At 55.0% G+C, this 18,429-nt stretch overlaps 1 protein-coding gene across 1 annotated transcript; it reads right to left on the reverse strand.

Annotated features, from left to right (window-relative positions):
- Positions 1-2,400: 2,400 nt before the first annotated feature.
- Positions 2,401-8,095, reverse strand: LOC102453509 (butyrophilin subfamily 2 member A2-like). Its single transcript, XM_075915353.2, has 4 exons — positions 7,974-8,095; positions 5,853-6,171; positions 3,684-3,764; positions 2,401-3,582 (listed from the first exon to the last, which is right to left on the reverse strand). The coding sequence occupies exons 2-4, from the start codon at positions 6,127-6,129 to the stop codon at positions 3,077-3,079; spliced, it is 864 nt and encodes a 287-aa protein (XP_075771468.2). The 5' UTR covers positions 6,130-6,171; positions 7,974-8,095; the 3' UTR covers positions 2,401-3,076.
- Positions 8,096-18,429: the final 10,334 nt, after the last annotated feature.

The raw sequence follows: 18,429 nt of genomic DNA on the forward strand, positions 1-18,429 counted from the left end.
GATCAGCTTCCTATCTGTACAGGACCAGCCATCTCTGTTCTCCTAGGGCAGGCATGTCCAAAGTCCGGCCCGCGGGCCAATTGCGGCCCGTGTTCCAGTTTAATACGGCCCCACAGGTAATTTGGCAATATCTATCTTTTATGGCCCCCAACGAATCCATATGTATTGAGATGAATACATTGTAAAATCTCAGTTAATGTCAGTTGGTCTAAATCAGTTATAAATATATTTGGACACAACATTATACTTGGTGTTATGTTCCTGTTCATATTTTTTGAACTTAAAAGTTGACAGACAACCTTTATTACCAATAATATGTAATGTACTTTACAATGTTCCTGACATATGTTTCAGCTTCCTGGATTTTTTTTTTTCATCTGGCCTTCAGATATGAAAGGCAGAGTGATTTAACACCTGTTTAGATTTGTCATCCATGTGACGAAATGAAAAGTATGCTGTTTGCAATAAACTTTGCATAAAATAGTTAATTTGCATTTAATTTTAATGGTTCAAAGAATGTCAGGCAAAATGGTCGGCCCTCACGCATGTTCACTTCATCAAATCTGGCCCTCTTTGAAAAAAGTTTGGACACCCCTGTCCTAGGGCCTTTAACCAAGAGAGGCATTCGCCAGCTGCTCTTCATTATCTGGAGGAGAACAATAGCTCTGTCTCTATCCAGCCTTATCAAAGGAGTGTGAAACTGAACCACTGATTAGTTCACCTCAATGGGGTGTTAACTCCCTCTCAGCCAGCTCCTCCAGTCCCTTGGGGATGCACCATGTGAGAACTGGTTGCAAAGCAGAGACTTGGGTGGGGAAAAGCTTGCAAAATGTGAGGACACAGGGATGAATCCATTTCAGCAGCCCAATTCTGAGCCAAAGGTTTTCCTGGGTTGGAGGCAGGTGGGGAGGGGGAATCTCTTGACTGTGTGTGTGAGGGTGAAATCTAAGTGCCAAATAACCAGCAGTTTTCACTCACTGACTTTGCAGAAATCTGGCCTGTCACTTCTATATAAGCGGTCTCTGCACATGTTACGTTTTCCCTCTGCTTTCCCGATGGAAAATTGTGGCCTGAAAAAGGAAAGAAACTGGCCCAGAGTCATACAAAGAGCCAGCGGTGTCACTGGAATCCAGCTCTGAGAGTCCTGATGCTAAATTCTGTGTCCTCGTTCTAGAGGCCTCGCTGGTCTCCAAGATCCGGGGATAGGACGCAGATGTTGTAGAGTCCTTGGGCTGGAGGAGACCTCAGGAGTCATCGAGTGCAGCTCCCGGCTCAAAGCAGGACCAACCCCAACTCCATCATCCCAGCCAGGGCTTTGTCAAGCCAGGACTTAAAAACCTCTAGGGACGGAGATTCCACCCCCTCCCTAGGGAACCCATTCCAGTGCTTCGCCCCCCTCCTAGGGAAATGGTTTTTCCTAATCTCCAACCTAGACCTCCCCCACTGCAACTTAAAAAACACAGGTCCCCATGTGAGCAGGATTTGACCTTGTCCAGGGAAACCGCATTGAATTTCAAGGCCAACACCTTAACCACTCAGGTCTAAGCTTCCAGCCAGCCTGAACCCTGTTTCCTGTCTTTTTTCTTGTTTTTTTTCCCCATTCATTTCTTGTTTGTGCCCAACGAATACAGCAATATTTTCAGCTATCCCTGAACGAGTCCTTCCACTAAAATGTAACTAACCGGTCCTAGCATATTGTAGCTAACCAATTACAGCCACCGCCTTAACGGATGTACAGCCAGCAACATCAATTATACAGGAGACAGAAACAATCAAAGAGCCGGACCGAGCCGGGCAGATAAACGACAGAGCTGGGCAGCAGAGAAAAAACATTAAGAAATGCGGCTTTCACCACCCCAGCCACTGATCACGGGGGCCTTGCCAGACACAAAGGATCCACCTAAGTTTCCTTTAAATCAGGGGGTGGGGAATCTATGGCCCAGGGGCCAAAACTGGTCCCGGCTTTCCTGGATCCGGCCCCTGAGTCTCCGTGCGCTGCCACTCCCCTTCCTCCCCCCCCTCCCGTGGGGGAAATGGCAGTGCCTGGAGGCTTTCCCCCTGCCATTCTGATTGGCCGGAATCGCAGCCAATAGGAGCAGCAGGGGTGGTGCCTGGGAGCAGCCGGGGACCCAGTCATGTGCATCCCCAGCAGCTGTGCTAGAACAGCATCCAGACCCCGCACCTCCCAGCCTGCTGCAACACCCCTTCATGCCCCAGACCTACCACCCCCACTCCCTCTGCTCCTGCACCTACCTCCTGCCCAGTCCTCCCGCTCGGAGCCTGCTCCTGCATCCTACCACGCTCCCAGACCCACCTACCTCCACCCAGCTCCTCCACCCTCCCTCCCAGACCTGACACCCCAGGCCCACTTCCCAGCAAGAAGCTGGCTTGGAAAAATTTCAAGATTTTTGAATTTGGATTTTGACTTTTCTAGGGTGACATTTGCACAACCACAACCTGAAAGGGCTGGAAACCTATTTACTTTTTTTTTTTAATTGAAAGTGCAGATTTTCACAAACCCCAAACCCTGGAGGCCTGAAGAAATAACACAAACGATCAGCTGCTAAAGTCACCTGAGGCAAACGAGGCGGGTACAGGAAGCGGCAGGGCGCTGTCCCAAGAGAAATCGGGAGGCAGGGCTGGAATTCTGGATGGCACGCCGGGAGCGTAACATCCCGGCTTTTGTGACACATGCCCCGGAGCGCAAATGCTCCCTTTCCTTGTCCCCACCTGCGTGCGGAATGAATTTTGTTCTGGGCACCGCTATGGAGGGGCTGCGCCACACAGCCACTCCGCAGATTGGGGCCCAGAACAATCCATGCGGTGGTGAGGGGGGGGGGAAGCAGGTTTCCGGGTGCGGCAGGGGGCTCAGGGCTGGGGCAGAGGGTTGGGGTGCAGGGGGGAGAGGAGTCTGGCTGGGGTGGAGGCGGGGATGAGGGGTTTAGCAGCAGCCCGGGGCCTGGGTTTGGGTTGGGAGAGGGGCCTGTCCTCCAGCCACAGATCCACTGTGCCTGGGTTCCCGGAGAGGAACTGAGCAGGCAGCTGATAGGGAACGTGGGCGGGAAGGAGCCCTCCGTCAGGAGCAGAGCTGGAGGGAGACGTCCTGGTCCCAGGTCATGAAGAAGGGGACCATCTCGGGGAAGGGGTAGTTGAAGGTGAACAGGTGCTCGGCCGTGTGGCCATTGTAGAAGGAGAGTCGCTGCAGGGTGAAGTCCAGCTGCACCTTGACCCTGCGCAGTGGGGCCGGCAGGTGAAGTTTCGTCTTGGGGGCGGAGAGCGCGTGGTACTCCCCTTCGCTCAGCTCCAGGCCCCAGAAGCCCTGCTCCGCCGAGATGTACACAGCGCCCGTCCTCTCCGCGGCCTTCTTGGCGGCTCCCACCGCCCAGCTTTTCCCGGCCCCCACCTCCACCTCCCATTCCAGCAGCCCCCTGGAGACGGCCGGGGCCCCCAGCACGCAGGGGCGGAAATCGAAGCGCTCGGCGTTGAAGGGGAAGTACTGGGGGCGGTCCCCCAGCTTGACGCTTTTCCGGTCTTGGGAGATGAGCAGCGTGGGGAAGGCCGTGTCGGGGTCCAGGGTCACCTCTGATGGGGAGAGAGAATCCGAGAGTCAGGGGGGAGCTCCGGGCACCATGGCCGGGGGGCGGCACGGCCACTCTCGGGGCAGGGATCGGCCGGCCACTCACCTCTCTTCTGGGTCCCGAAAAAGCGGTCACACATGTCCAAGGCCAGCTTCTCGTTCTCTGCCTCCTCGCTGTCTGGGAAAACTACAAGACACACGGGAGAAATGATTGTCACCCATTTCCAGCCTCTGACAAACAGGAGCAAGGGGAGAAAGGGACAGAGACAGGATGGTGGGAGTTCAGACTACACATTTCCAGGGTCAGGCCCACTGTAGACACAAGAACGGCCACACTGGGTCAGACTAGCCCAGGATCTTGTCCTCCGACAGTGGCCAATGCCAGAGGGAATGAACAGAAAAGGGAATCATCACATAATCCTTCCTCTGTCACTCATTCCCAGCCTCTGGCAAACAGAGACTAAGTACACCAAGCTTGGCCTTCACAACAAAGGAGTTCCATACAGCGCACCGTCAATCTGTGGAACTCCTTGCCAGAGGAAGTTGCGAAGACCAGGACTTTAACAGGGTTCAGGAAAGAACTAGATAAATTCATGGAGGCTATTAGCCAAGATGGGTAGGAATGGTGTCAATAGCCTCTGTTTGTCAGAGGCTGGAAATAGGTGACAATCATCTCTTGATGCTTCCCTATTCTGTTCACTCCCTCTGGGGCGTATCCCGGAAAAACTCTGCCGCGTCCAGGGAACGCGTCTGCTTTTTCGGATCAGTTTCCGAAACCACGGGGCATGTTCTTTCGGAAGCCCCGTACTCCTCATTCGATGAGGAGGAAGGGCTGTTCCGAAAGAGGAGGATTTTTCCACACTTGGTCCCATGTAGATGGTCCAAATGTCGGAAAAGCCTCTTCCGAAAAAAGAATCGGAAAAAGGAACGCCGATTGCCATTCACAATTGGCGTATCTTTTTCCGAAAAAGAACTACAGTGTAGTCATAGCCTGGGGCATCTGGCATTGGCCACTGTCGGCAGACAGGACACGGGGCTAGACAGGCCTTTGGTCTGACGCGGTCTGGCTGTTCTTCTGCAGTGTGAAGAAAAACTTCCTTGTGTTTATTTTAAGCCTGCTCCCTATTCATTTCCTTTTTTTGGCCCCTAGTGAGAGCAATCCCGTCTCAACAGAGGAAGGAATCAAACTCTGAACATTGCACTGTCCTTTCACATGTGAGCAATGAATGCCTACAGATAGAACTGGCAACAGAGCAGTTCCATGGGCTTATACCTTGAAGGGCTAAATATCAATATTTGTTTTGAAGCAATTTTTGTCCCCTTTTAAGGGCTGAAATTTTCGCAGGGGCTGGAAAGGACGGATTTGAAGCAATGGTCCCTCTAATTTAGTTCTGTTCGTGTGCAGAATAAATTTTGTTGTGTGCACCAAGGCATGGGCAGATGTGCACCACCAGGAGAAACACACGCTTCCGGCTGTGGGCACTCTGTTAACCTGCTGGGCAGCATTTCAGACTCTTCTTGGCTACCGCCCATGTGCCCAGCTGCCAGGGAGCACTGGTTTTAAGCATTTCTTTCTATTTTCACCGACTGACATTTTCCCCGTGGTGTCCCATTGTGGGTTTTGAAGCTTTGCTTTTTGTTCTCTATTTATTGATTTACATTTTCAGGGTTGCGGGGAATCCTTCTATGGGGGAGGAGTCAGACGGGAGAAGGTTACACGCCTTGGGCGGTAGCGGCTGTTCTTGGAGACATGCCTCCCTCTGGGAGTTGCATTACTCACCCGCCGTCTCTCTACTTTGGAGTCAGAATTCATTGCTCCGCGGTAAAGAAGAAACCCAGGGGGTCGGGGCATGCACACGTCAAAGGAGACACCGACCAGACACCCCTAGCAAAATCTCCACTCGACAGCCAGGCCGCACCAGCACCGTAAGCAAAACTCTGTGGCAGAGATGTAACCGTAGCTACTCTGTGACTGAGGGCTTTCCAAAGCACCTTAGCAGGGAGGCCATGACCCAGATGGGGAAACTGAGGCAGGGAACCGTGAGGGGCCACGATTTCTCTGGCATCAACCAGCAGCAAAGCTGGGAATGGAACCCTCGTGTGCCGAGGGCCAATCCGGTGCGCTAGCCACCAGGCCGCCCTTGTTGGATTTAGGGAGGAAACTGAGGCACGCCAGGTGCTGACACCTCCTCCCATTTATGGACCAGCTCCAGCAAGGAATGAGTCAGACTGCAGGGGAGGGAGAAACAAGGGGGTATCCCCTGCATCTACTCACACTCCAGCCTGTCGTTTTTGACCCTTTGCGACAGATCCTTCCGGTTTATGCCGTCCAGGATCTTCTCCACCATCTCCAGAGCTTTGGGCTCCTGGTAAGCGTAGACCATGGCTCGAGCTATGTCCGTGGTGTCGGCTCTCTCCGTCTTGGAGCGGGGGATGCGCTTGTAGCCATCTTCCAGGGGGTAGGTCTCCAGGTGGAGCTTGAACACCCGGAACTCGCGAGCTTCTAGCTCGTTCAAGTACTCCACGAGCTTGCAGCACACGCTCACGGCCATCTCCGTCCCGCCCGGCGTCCCCAACCTCAGCAGGAAAGCGCCCTGGGCCGAGGATAGTGCGATTAATACCTGCCCGTCTCAGAGCCCCTTACAAAGGAGGGCCGTGTAATTGATGCCATTGTAGAGGCCAGGAAACTGAGGCACAGTGACTTGCACAAGGTCAGGGAGAGATCCCAGGGGTCCTGGCTCCCAGCTCCCCTGCTCTAACCACTAGACCCAACTGCTCTTCCAAAGCCAGGGAGAGAACCCAGGCGTCCCAGCAGGAAAACAGAGGAAGTGGAGGGACCAGGAGAGGGGGTCAAAGGAGGGAAGGTGAAAGGGCTGAGGAAGCCAGAAGAAGGGGGGAAGTCTTAGCACCTGCCCTGCTCTAACCACTAGACCCCACTCTCTCCCACTCCCAGGAAGAGAAGACAGGCATCCTGGCTCCTCGCTCCCATTGTTCTAACTCTCTCACCCCCATTAAGGTCCCTGTCCAAGAGCTAGAACCCAGAAGTCCTAATGGCCCTCAGTGTGCTCTGCCCACTAGGCCATGCAGCCTGGTGGTCAGGTACCATGTGGCAGCTGACTATACACTGAGCTAGGGCTGGCTGCAAATTTACAGTGGCTAGAGATCCAAACTGGGATGTAGGAGGCCTGGGTCCTCTGCCCAGCTCTGCTGGTTGGTGACTTGGACAAGTCACTCCCCACCTCCTCCCATGCCTCAGTTTCCCCATCTGTGCCATGGAGTTAACGAATCAATTCCCTTTGCAGAACACTTGGAACGCAGCCAACAGGAAGCCCCAGGGGCTATGGGGCGCTATTAAGCAGCGGATACAGAGACAATTCCACTCTCCAACACACCCCATGGCAGAACTAAGACCGGACCCCAAATCTGGGCTCCTCGCTGTGCGTCCTTGCAGCTGCCCAGTGCCGGGCCTTTGCCTCAGTTTCCACATTACCTCCTGCTTTGGGCACAGGGAGCAGCCCCAGCTTGAACTGCCAGGTTCCTGGCACAGATGGGGAAACTGAGGCACAGGGCGGGTGGAAAGTGACTTGTCCAAAGTCACCAGCCAACAGAGCTGAGCAAGTGCCCCCTTGGATTGGCGCCGGGGCTGCAGTCAATGCGAACTGGCTTCTCCCGCATGGCATGGGGGAGTCAGAAGGCAGCAGAGAGCCCCTGGCCTGCTCCCCTTCCTGCCTGCTCTCCCCAGAGCACAGGGGTGGCTGTGGGGTGGCGGAAGCAGCGGGCCTGGGGGGTGGGCAGGAGTCAGAGAAGGGGGAATGTCTGATGCAAGTCAGGAGGGGAGGGGCGGAGAGGGAGAGGGGATGCAGGAGGGAGGGGGAGGAAAAGGGAGCTGGATGGGGGACGGCACAGGAGAGGAAGAGGAGTTGGGGGGGGACAGGAGGAGGGGCAGGGAAGAGAAGGGGAGGGAAAGAAGGAAAGTGGGGGGGGGCAGAGGAGAGCAGAGGAGACAGGAAATGGAGGAAGAAATGGGGGGAGGGGGACTGGGGTCCAGAGAAGGGGAGAGGAGGAACAGGAAGGGGGGGCAGAGGGGTGCAGAGAAGGGGAGAGGAGAGGCGGGAAGGGAGGGGGCAGAGGCTGGGGCTGAGGCAAAGCTTTTGCTTGTTCCTGAGGCAAAGCTTTTGCTTGTTCCTGAAGAGCAAGAGGCGGGGGGGGGGGGGGGGAGAGGAAGCAGGCCCAGACTCAGGAAGTGCCAGGCTCAGCCCTGACCACATTAAGCTCAGGGGGGGGGGGGGGGGAGCGACTGCGGGGTGGGGGGAGGGGGAGACAGGAAGGCGCCTGAGCAGGCAGCTTGAGGGGAGACCCCGGATCCCCGAGCCTCCCCCAGCCTGGCCCCACTCACCGGCCCAGCAGCGAAAGCGAAAGCGCTCGGCGGGGAGGGACGAGGGACAAAGGCCACCCTCCCCCCACGGCTCCAGCCCCCCCCAACTCTACAGGGGGCGGGAGAACGGGGGGAGGGGGAGAAGTCCTTGAGGTGGGGGGGGGGGGGCACAGGGCCATGGCAGCCCAGCCTCTCCCTGCAGATAAGGCCTCTGCTTTTTTTCTGTCGCCTGGGAGAGGTTCAGCCCTTTTCCTCCACCCTCCGTTTCCCCACTGCCCCCCTTTGCCCCCCCACCTCCTCCTGCCCTTCCCTCGCAATCCAAGGTGGGTAGGGAGGATGCCGGGCCTGCCCATGTCTGACACCCCCAGCGTGGACCAGCCCCCCCACGCCTGTACTCACTTTGCTGGGGGGGTTACTGGGGCAACTGATCCCCCCCCACACACACATCTGGAACAGCAGCCCAGGACAATAGCTGGAGGAGGACACTGGGTTTGTTTATGGGTAAACAGAGGCGAGACAATAGACAGGGGAGATGCTCACAAAGCAAGGAGGCAGTTTCAGCGGTTTGGCTGTCAATGGGATCCATGACTAGAATGGGTCGGATCCTGACTAATTTGGGGGTGAGCTGGCCTGGGGTCATTAGCATCTGGAGCAGAGATTTCGGTACCCCAGAGTTCAGTGCGGTTCCTGCTTTGCAGGAGCTGGTCTCCACGCTGGATGCTAATGGAGATGTCTCTCTGTTCGGTCTTCCATGCAGATGAGGCTGGGCTGTTTCCCTAATTGTATCCCCCTGGCCTGGAGGGGCTTAGGTGGGTCTTCCCCGGCCTTGGGGTGGTTTTCCATGAGTGTCACTCCCTGGCTCCCCTAGAACACAGAGCTGGTAGGTAACAACTCTTCCCCCCCCCCCCCCCCCATCTGTAGTGCCCCAAAGCAGGAGAGATTCAGGGCCACTCACCCCATTGTGCCACGAGGGAAACTGAGGCAGGGATCGCGGCAGGGCCTGGCACAGTGGGGAGTAGAACCCAGGAGTCTTGAGCCCCGAGCTTTACCTGCTAGGCAATGCTGCCCCCTGCATGGCAGCTGAAACTGACTCGGAGATGGGACCCATGGCGTGCTGTCCCTCTCCATGTTTCAGCCAGCGCGAGGGGGCCCACTGGCCGTACCCCGTGGGGCCAGAGGTGGCACCAGAGTCACCCAGGGTATGTCTACACTACCCTCCTAATTCGAACTAGGAGGGTAATGTAGGCATACCGCACTTGCAAATGAAGCCCGGGATTTGAATTTCCTGGGCTTCATTTGCATGAAGCCGGCTGGCGCCATTTTTAAATGCCGGCAGTTCGAACCCCGTGCTGCGCGGCTACACGCGGCACGGAGTAGCTAGTTCGGATTAGGTTTCCTAATCTGAACTAGCTGTACTCCTCATTCCACGAGGAGTACAGCTAGTTCGGATTAGGAAGCCTAATCCTAACTAGCTACTCCGTGCCGCGTGTAGCCGCGCGGCACGGGGTTCGAACTGCCGGCATTTAAAAATGGCGACGGCCGGCTTCATTGGAAATTCAAATCCCGGGCTTCATTTGCAAGTGCGGTATGCCTACATTACCCTCCTAGTTCGAATTAGGAGGGTAGTGTAGACATACCGCCAGACACCCACCCTAGCCCTAGCTTTGCTGCGTGCTCACGGCATGCCCTGTGGCAGAACCCGCTCCCTGCCTCAGTTTCCCCAGCAGCCAGCTCAGCTTCCTTTGCAAGGCAGTGGGGGAATCTCAGCACGAAGCGGTCGGCACCAGGGACAGAACCCAGGGTCCCTGGGCTGGTCTCTAGCCTCTGGGCGACACCACCCTGCGTTTGGGGGCATCGGGAGGAAACAAAACCAGATGTTCAAGGGCTAAATTTGGCTTCCCCCCAGAGCCCAGAGTGGGCTGCTGAGATCACTGGGCCAAGCGGGGGGCTGACTGGAGAATTGATTGATTGATTGATTGACAGCTTAAGAACATAAGAACGGCCGTACTGGGTCAGACCAAAGGTCCATCCAGCCCAGTATCCTGTCTGCCGACAGTGGCCAACACCAGGTGCCCCAGAGAGGGTGGACCGAAGACAATGATCAAGCGATTTGTCTCCTGCCATCCCTCTCCAGCCTCTGACAAACAAACAGAGGCCAAGGACACCATTTTATCCCCTGGCTAATAGCCTTTTATGGACCTAACCTCCATGAATTTATCCAGCTTCTCTTTAAACTCTATTATAGTCCTAGCCTTCACAGCCTCCTCTGGCAAGGAGTTCCACAGGTTGACTACACACTGTGTGAAGAAGAACTTTCTTTTATTAGTTTTAAACCTGCTACCCATTAATTTCATTTGGTGTCCTCTAGTTCTTCTATTATGGGAACTAATAAATCACTTTTCTTTATCTGCCCTCTCCACACCACTCATGATTTTATAGACCTCTATCTTGCGCAGAACTCAAGGATTTCGGGCCCAAGAGGGTGACCGAGGCAGGGTGATGGTGGACGCACAGACAGGTGGATGGATGACAGATGGATTCACTGCTCACATCTGGAAAACCACCGCTCTCCAGCGCTAGCTGTAGAAATCACATTTCACAACACCTGGCCCTGGGGCAAAACCTGCCAGGCTCCCTGTCGTGGGGCCCAGTGGATCTTTTAACCCACCCCCCAGGATTTGGGGAGGCTTGAGCCAAACCCAACAGGGTTAAGGGTGCAGGGGTGGGGCGGGAATTGGCATGGAGGTTTGGTGGGACAGTTCCTGCATATTAACACCCAAGAACAAGACCTACCTCCATGCCCTTTCTCCACCATCTCCTCCGGGCCCTCATCCCCCTGCCTTCCCCCCATTCGGCTGTCACCCTCTGCCCCCCAGATCCGAGTCCCAGCCACACCAGACGCTTTCCTGTGAGTGGGGCCTTCTTCAGCTCCAGCCCCGCCCCAAACTGGCCCCACTGTGGGGGTGCGACATCCCGTTCCCCCTCCACAATAAGAGGAACAGCACCCCTCCCCTGGCTCGCCCCATCCCCCGCATACTCAGCAGGATTACGGGGAGGATTACGGCTGCTCACCCCATTGTGCAGGGAGGGAACCGAGGTAGGGAAAGCAGAGAGGCTGGGCACAGTGGGGAACAGAACCCAGGAATCCTGAGAACCAGGCTCTAGCCATTAGGCCAGGCTGTCCCCCGGGTGGCCGCTAAAGGTGGCTCTGAGAGAGGCAGCCCCACTGCTCGGCCCCTCTCCCCATTTCTGCCCATGTCAGGGGCTCCTTGTCCGCCCTCCACGGGGCTGTTGGCTCTTCCGGGGTCACCTGAACACCCACTCTTGGCCCCAGCTCCCACTATGTGCCTGCCCCTGGGCAAGGCCCCATTTCCTGCCTCAGTTTCCCCATCTGGCTTTTGTCCTAAGGGCATCACCAGGCCAACCTCATTTTTGAAGAGCTGTGGGAGCCATGGGGTGAAGAACTGGGGCTCTAGCCACTGGGCGACACTGCCCTACATTGCGGGGGAGCGAGGGTGGGGAGGGGCAGAAATCGGATGTTCTGGGGCTAACGTCGGGCTCCCCACAGAGCCTGGAGTGGGCGGGGGAGAGCCCAGGGCCAGAGGGGAAGGGATGACTGATTGATTGATGGATTGCGGGTTGATTGGCGGCTCATGGAGCAGCCACTGACCATAGGTCCATGGGGTTATTGCTGGGGACGTCAGGAGGGGGGTGGGGTCATTGGCAGCTCCCCCACATTAGCTGTAGAAATCAAGTGGAGGGAAAACCTTTCCATGGGGAAAAGACTGACAGGCGCCCTGATTTAGGGGCGAGAGGGTTTGTGACACTGAGTGAAACCACACACACACACACACACACACAGTGTATCTAGACGACAGGGTTTTGCCGACAAAGCCACACCTGCATCTACACTACCGCCGACGTAATGTCGACAGAACTCGGCAGTTTTTTCGACTGTGGTAAACCTCAGAGGTCTGTGGACAGAAGGCGTTGTTGCAGCTACACTGCCCTTTGCGTCTACACTCTCATGGCGACAAAGCAGCTTGCTTTGTCGACAGAACTGGATGTAGTCTAGACGCTCTTTGTCGAGAGAAGCTTTGTCGACAGTATTTTGTCGACAAAGCCTCTGTCGACAAAAGCCTGTAATCTAGACGTACCCAGAGTGACCACACACATACACACACACACATACACACACTCAGCTTGAGGGTTTGTGACACTCGGTGACCACACACGCACATGCACACACAGTGACCACACACGCACATGCACACACACACACAGCTTGAGGGTTTGTGACACACAGTGACCACACACACAAGTACACAGCTTGAGGGTTTGTGACACTCCGTGACCACACACACACACACACACACACACACACACACACACACACACACACATGGCTTCAGGGTTTGTGACACCCAGTGACCATACACACACACAGAGTGACCACACACACAGCTTGAAGGTTTGTGCCACTCACTGACCACACGCACAAATACACAGCTTGAGGGTTTGTGACACTCAGTGACCACACACACACACACACACACACACACGCACACAGACCACACACACACATACATAGAGCTTGAGCATTTGTGACACTCAGTGACCACACACACACACACACACACACACACTCCCTCTCCTTGATATGAGCAAATAACCCCGTGGCAGCGGCGAAGTGGCCAAACCCAACCCAGAAAGGCCCTTTGCAGGTGGGGGGGCTGCAGGGAGGTTTGGCCGCCCGCGGTGGGAACGTTCCTGCAGGCTCCTTCCAGAGAACAAACCTACCTGGAAAAAAAGCCAAATGTCCCAGCGAGAGAGCCAGCAAGTCCGGGTCACGGAGCCACAGAGCCGGAGCTTGGGGAGCCGCCTAAAGGAATCCGCTTGGCTTCTCTGCCTCCTTGGGCCGAACCTCAGAGCCCCCTGCTTCATCCCACGAGTTCCCCTGAAACGGGCACTTGGCAGAGATGTCTCCCCCCCGAGCGGTTTGTTCCCCCAAATCCAGCAGTGGCATGTAAGAGCACCCCATTTTGCAATTAAACTTGTGGCGGGGCACAGGGGGTCAGGGCACCTCCCAAGTGCTGCCACGAGCCACCTGTGTCCCCAGGCAAACCCGGCTGGCTTCCTGCAGCGTGGCAGACTGGGACAGCCGTGGTCCCTAGCTGCTTTGATACCAAATGTCTGGGCAATTGGGTGACTATTGTCTTCGCCTGCTCTCCAGGGCAATGGGGGCCAGGCCAGATACAGCCAGGAACCCGGCAGCCCTGGAGCTCCTGCTGCATAAAAGGGAAACTGAGGCAGACAGGCTACTCATCCATCATATATATAGTAGCCCAATGTCTGTGACTCTGAAACGTTGTAGCGTTACGTCTTGCCTCTGGGGGGCGCTGTTCCTTCCCACTGTGGCACTCGGCTGACTTCAGCGCCGCTCAGCCGGGCCACCGTGGGGGAGCAAGCAGCGCAAGCAGCCATTTGGGCCCCACGGCCCCCACGCCGCACCCCTTTGCATGAACAGGGCAGGTCCTCAAAGTTAACCAACGCTGCTTTCCGCGTCTCTGGAGATGAGTTTATTCCCAGGAGTGACTCCGTTCTGGATCACAGCCCCGTTCAGGCTCCGTGCCAGAATTTGGGACCCTGGTGTGGCTGGCTCCAATCCACAGCAAACAGGGTGACTCTGGGGAACGCCAGCACTGCCAAGGACGGTCCACGGAGCTGAGACTCCTAATTCCTGAGAATATTTACTTTCCGCCAAGCAAATAGATTTCAGCTGGGGCTAAAGAGTCACAGAGTCACCGGGATCGGGGCCCATTGGGCCGGGCGCTACCCAGACACGGAGTCACCGGGATCGGGGCCCATTGGGCCGGCCGCTGCCCAGACACGGAGTCACCGGGATCGGGGCCCATTGGGCCGGGCGCTACCCAGACACGGAGTCACCGGGATCGGAGCCCATTGAGCCGAGCGCTGCCCAGACACCGAGTCACCGGGATCGGGGCCCATTGGGCCGGCCACTGCCCAGACACGGAGTCACCGGGATCGGGGCCCATTGGGCCGGGCGCTGCCCAGACACGGAGTCACCGGGATCGGGGCCCATTGGGCCGGGCGCTACCCAGACACGGAGTCACCGGGATCGGGGCCCATTGGGCCGGCCGCTGCCCAGACACGGAGTCACCGGGATCGGGGCCCATTGGGCCGGCCGCTGCCCAGACACGGAGTCACCGGGATCGGGACCCATTGGGCAGGGCGCTGCCCAGACACGGAGTCACCGGGATCGGGGCCCATTGGGCCGGCCGCTGCCCAGACACAGAGTCACCGGGATCGGGGCCAATTGGGCCGGGCGCTGCCCAGACACGGAGTCACCGGGATCGGGGCCCATTGGGCCGGGCGCTGCCCAGACACGGAGTCACCGGGATCGGGGCCCATTGGGCCGGGCGCTGCCCAGACACGGAGTCACCGGGATCGGGGCCCATTGGGCTGGGCGCTGCCCAGACATGGAGTCACTGGGATCGGGGCTACACTGATGCCAGGCGTGATGCAGAGTCTAGAGTAAGAATGTTAACTAGCGGTTCATTGACTAGTCGAGTAGTCAATGGAATTTCCATCAACTACTTGACTAGTCAATAGGCACTTCCGCATTCCTCCTTTGAAATGTACAAGAGCCGCTGCTGGGCCCTTTTGTACATTTCAAAGGAGGAATGCGGAACTCCGCGTGCAGCCGGGGGCCAGCGGGAAGTCCCTGTGACTTTCAAAGCGGCAGCACAACATGGTCAGCAAGGGACTCAGAGTTCCCCGGGCTCCATGCTGCGCTGCCGCTTTGAAATGCCACGTGGAGCCAGGGTCACCTGGGGACTCCCCAGCTGATCCCAGACTCGAGCGTGGCATTTCCCCAGAACCCGGGGTCAGCTGGGGCAGGGCTCAGCTGTGCAGGGCTGCCACTTTCAAGTACCCTGTCTTCCCCCCATTTACTGCCTCTATCTGATGGAGGTAGCCAGGGGATGGGGGAGGTTGACTAGTCGACGAACTATCTGATAAGCATTTGCTTATCGGATAGTCAACTAGTCTTTAACATCCCTACTCTAGAGCAGCGATGGGCAACCTTTTGGTAACTGGGTTTGTTTTTTTAAAGGATTTGAAACCACAGACAGAGGAATACTTCTTTTTAGGGTCAAACAAAGATTTTTTATTTTTTTGTATTTACTTTATAATTAATTTTCCATTTAAATTAATTCACTATTTGATTCTTTTAAGACAATATAATATACAAAGAGAAAGTAGAAAAACAGTACAGTTAAACAAAACAAGAAATAACAACTTTTCTTACAGATATACCCTCCTGATTTACCTTTAAACAATTTATGGAGTTAACAAATATATAATACTCACGTTAAGAAAGAGAGAAGCATTGCTTTGATTCAGGAGATATTCTTGTCTTTATGTTTTTCCTTTCTTTGGATTTTTCGTTGCAACTTACGACCGGTGTTCGTTCCCCTTTCGGAGCTTATGTGTGCAGCAGCGAGATTCAGCGCCGGAGAGGGAGCTCTGGTTGATCAGACCTAGCTTTTTGGATTCGCAACCCGTCCGTTCTTGGTCTGTTTCAGCCAACCTTATATACCCTATTTTGGTACTCCTCCTCTCGCCTGACAATTGCTGACGTTAGATTTTTGTTGTCTCATTCTGCCCTGACAAAAACTTTCGTCTGCTCCATTTGGGGTAATCAGCACTTCGTTGCATACTGCTGTCTGAGTTACTTACTTCCCTAAAAGCGGGGTTATTGTTGATCATCCAATTGTCGGGGACTTCTAACCCAGACGGCTTGAGTTCCTTGTCTGACCGCAAAGAGACAGGCAACACCAGCAAGGTCTAATCACAAAGCTCTTTATTGAAGAGTGCACACGACAATAGAAAGCAGCCCGTCTCACCAAGAACCAGCCCCCGATTTCTATAACAAGTGGGGTTATATAGACAGTTCCGTCGCATCATAGACTATTTACTTAAGCAACCCACCCCCCTTTGTTAGTTAGAAACTTCTAGCATGGGTGCATACCTTGCCAACTATACAAGGTGGCTTTGATACATTAGCAACTTTCTTATTAAGACAGAAATCAAGTACCAGGCAACGAGGAGACAGGGAGTTTTCCTATCAGTTTCTTAAGCAAGCTGCTCAGCTCAGCAAGTACAAAAATGCAGCTGTTCGCTTATTTCATGCCCTTGCTCAACTCATGTCTTAAATTTTGTTCAGGGACTACCCTTTGCTGGACTCTTCGAGGTCTGTCTTAGCATAACCGCTCTAGGCCCAATTTTCTGTGGCCTAACACAATCAAATTTTGTTTTTATTTTTATCTCCTGTATCTCACGATGCTGCCTTTCCTTTACACTTACAGTTAAACTGGTGCTCATTTGACATATTTTGGGTAGGCCTCAATACCTTCCTTTCACACAACCTAGGTGAGCGAGCGGGCCACATGAGTGGCCCTCCATCTCCGTGGGCCACAAGAATGTTGGAACCAAGACGGTCTCCTAGGATGGGGTAGTTTTGCTCACCGCGCTTGCGTGCCTAGCATTTGGCAGGGGTGCACGTGAGCGCACGCCAACGGAACCGGAGCAGCGCTGTGATTGGACACAGAGGGAGCACACGGCTCTCACAGTCAATGTTGTGTGCAACTTCGTGTGCCCTGTTTTAACACGCGTGTCCCTTTTCATAACACCAGCCGGGAAAAAGCAACGCACGTGGGAACTACTGGAATCTGGCAACTCTGGGCCACGGTAAACAAAACGTCTCCCAGGCCACGCCTAGAATCCCGATAGGCTGTGGGTTGCCCACTGCTGGTCTAGAGGCAGACGCACGACTCTTCCCCAGAGGGGAGGGCACACACCTCAGATGCCTCGTTAGCGGCAGGCAACTGAAGCAAATTCCACTGGCGCTTGTTAACAAGGAAGCCCAAAGTGGCTCCACTGGGCATGGTTAATGGCCTTGCCCCGGGGGATCGTGAGGAGACAGGCAGCGTCAGAAGGACAACAATGAAATGAATTGCAAAACAAGGGAGCAGGGGATTTGATTTGTTGTTGGCGACGCTGCCAAAGCCGGGGCAGTGAGGGAACTGGGCGGAACCGTGCCACAGCTGGGTTTCTGTGAGGTGCCAGCCGTGCTAGACTGATCTGTGCTGTCCCCCTTGGCCATCATCTTTGCCTTCCACACGCCCCAATGGCAGTGCTGTGTAGGTGTAACCATGAGGCAGATTCGGCTGTAGCGCTCCCTTGTTCTTATCCCTGGCTATGAGTGGTCAAAGCGCCACTCCATGGGACTGTGAACCACACTAGGTGTGTGACTGACATAGGCACTCCAGTCGGCACCAGCGGGCCTTCTCCGCCTGCGCCTCCTGCCTCAGCGTGGCAGCCATCTTCCAAGGTGCCACCATCTGCACCTACACGAGGCCTTGGCGAGGGCAAGGCCTGGCTGGACAAGACTGTGCCAGTCTCCCCTCTAATCTTTTCCATCCTTGGACAGATTTTCTCCATCCATGTGCAGAATAATTTTTATGTGCACGGAGGCAAGTGTAAATGTGCACCACCAGGAGAAACCAAAAACCTAATGGTGGGCGCTCTGCTAATCAGCTTGGTGGCATTTGAATCTCCTCTGAGTGGCTGCACAAGCTCACCACTTCCAGGGAACACAGGCTGTCGCCCCGGCGTTCAACGATCTACAGCCTTCACAACAAGGAGGTGAAGGAAGCCCTGGAAAAAACACCTGGGAGTCGCACCTCTGAAAGAAGAGACCGCCAGGCAGAGAGATCAGAAGCTGGAATTTTCTACAGCTCAGTTTTGCTAGTTCCCACCCTAAAGGCTACTATAATAATCTATGTATGAAACAGGCCTTGTGCCGTATCAACTAACACTCTTCTGGATTCTTCTGTCATCTGGCCCTGAAACACAAGGGGCTGAGATTGTAACTGAACAAAAATTCAAAAGCCCTTCTGATGCCCCGTGACCCTGAACAGGGCGGCTGTCTGTTGTGTTTTCCTATAGAGTAAAACAGAATGGAGCCTAAACTCTGGCAAGTCAAGAACAGGCAGATGCATGAGGCGGGCCAAAAAAGAATTAGAAGAGCCACTAGCAAAAGACACAAAAACTAACGGCAAAAAAAATAATGTTTTTGAGTGCGTCAAACAATCAGTGGGGTGACCAAAGAATTGAGTCACTAAAGAAGCATTCAAAGAAGACAAGGCTATTGCAGCGAGGCTAAAGGACATCTTTGCCAAACAACCGCTGGGTAGATTTGAACTCAGGACATCTAGAGCTTAGTGAAGGAGCCTCAACCCCAGCTGGTACTCAGCTCAGGCTGTAGAGCTCCCTTGTTTTTAGCACTTGCTGTAAATGGTTCAAGGGCCACTCCATGGGACAGTGACCCACATTAGCTGTGGGGGTGAAATTTGCAATTTTCTTCACTGTTGGGGATGGGAGGGAGATTCCC

This window comes from Pelodiscus sinensis, chromosome 18, assembly GCF_052426305.1.
Source record: "Pelodiscus sinensis isolate ZL-2025 chromosome 18, ASM5242630v1, whole genome shotgun sequence".
NCBI classification, from domain to species: Eukaryota; Metazoa; Chordata; order Testudines; family Trionychidae; genus Pelodiscus; species Pelodiscus sinensis.

Excerpts from the sequence above, each read along its gene's own strand:
- LOC102453509 (XM_075915353.2), bottom strand. The coding sequence starts at position 6,129 with ATGGCCGTGAGCGTGTGCTGCAAGCTCGTGGAGTACTTGAACGAGCTA. Across the intron at positions 3,765-5,852 it reads CAAAAACGACAGGCTGGAGT|TTTTCCCAGACAGCGAGGAG; the intron begins GTGAGTAGATGC and ends TGTGTCTTGTAG. Across the intron at positions 3,583-3,683 it reads TTTCGGGACCCAGAAGAGAG|AGGTGACCCTGGACCCCGAC; the intron begins GTGAGTGGCCGG and ends TCTCCCCATCAG.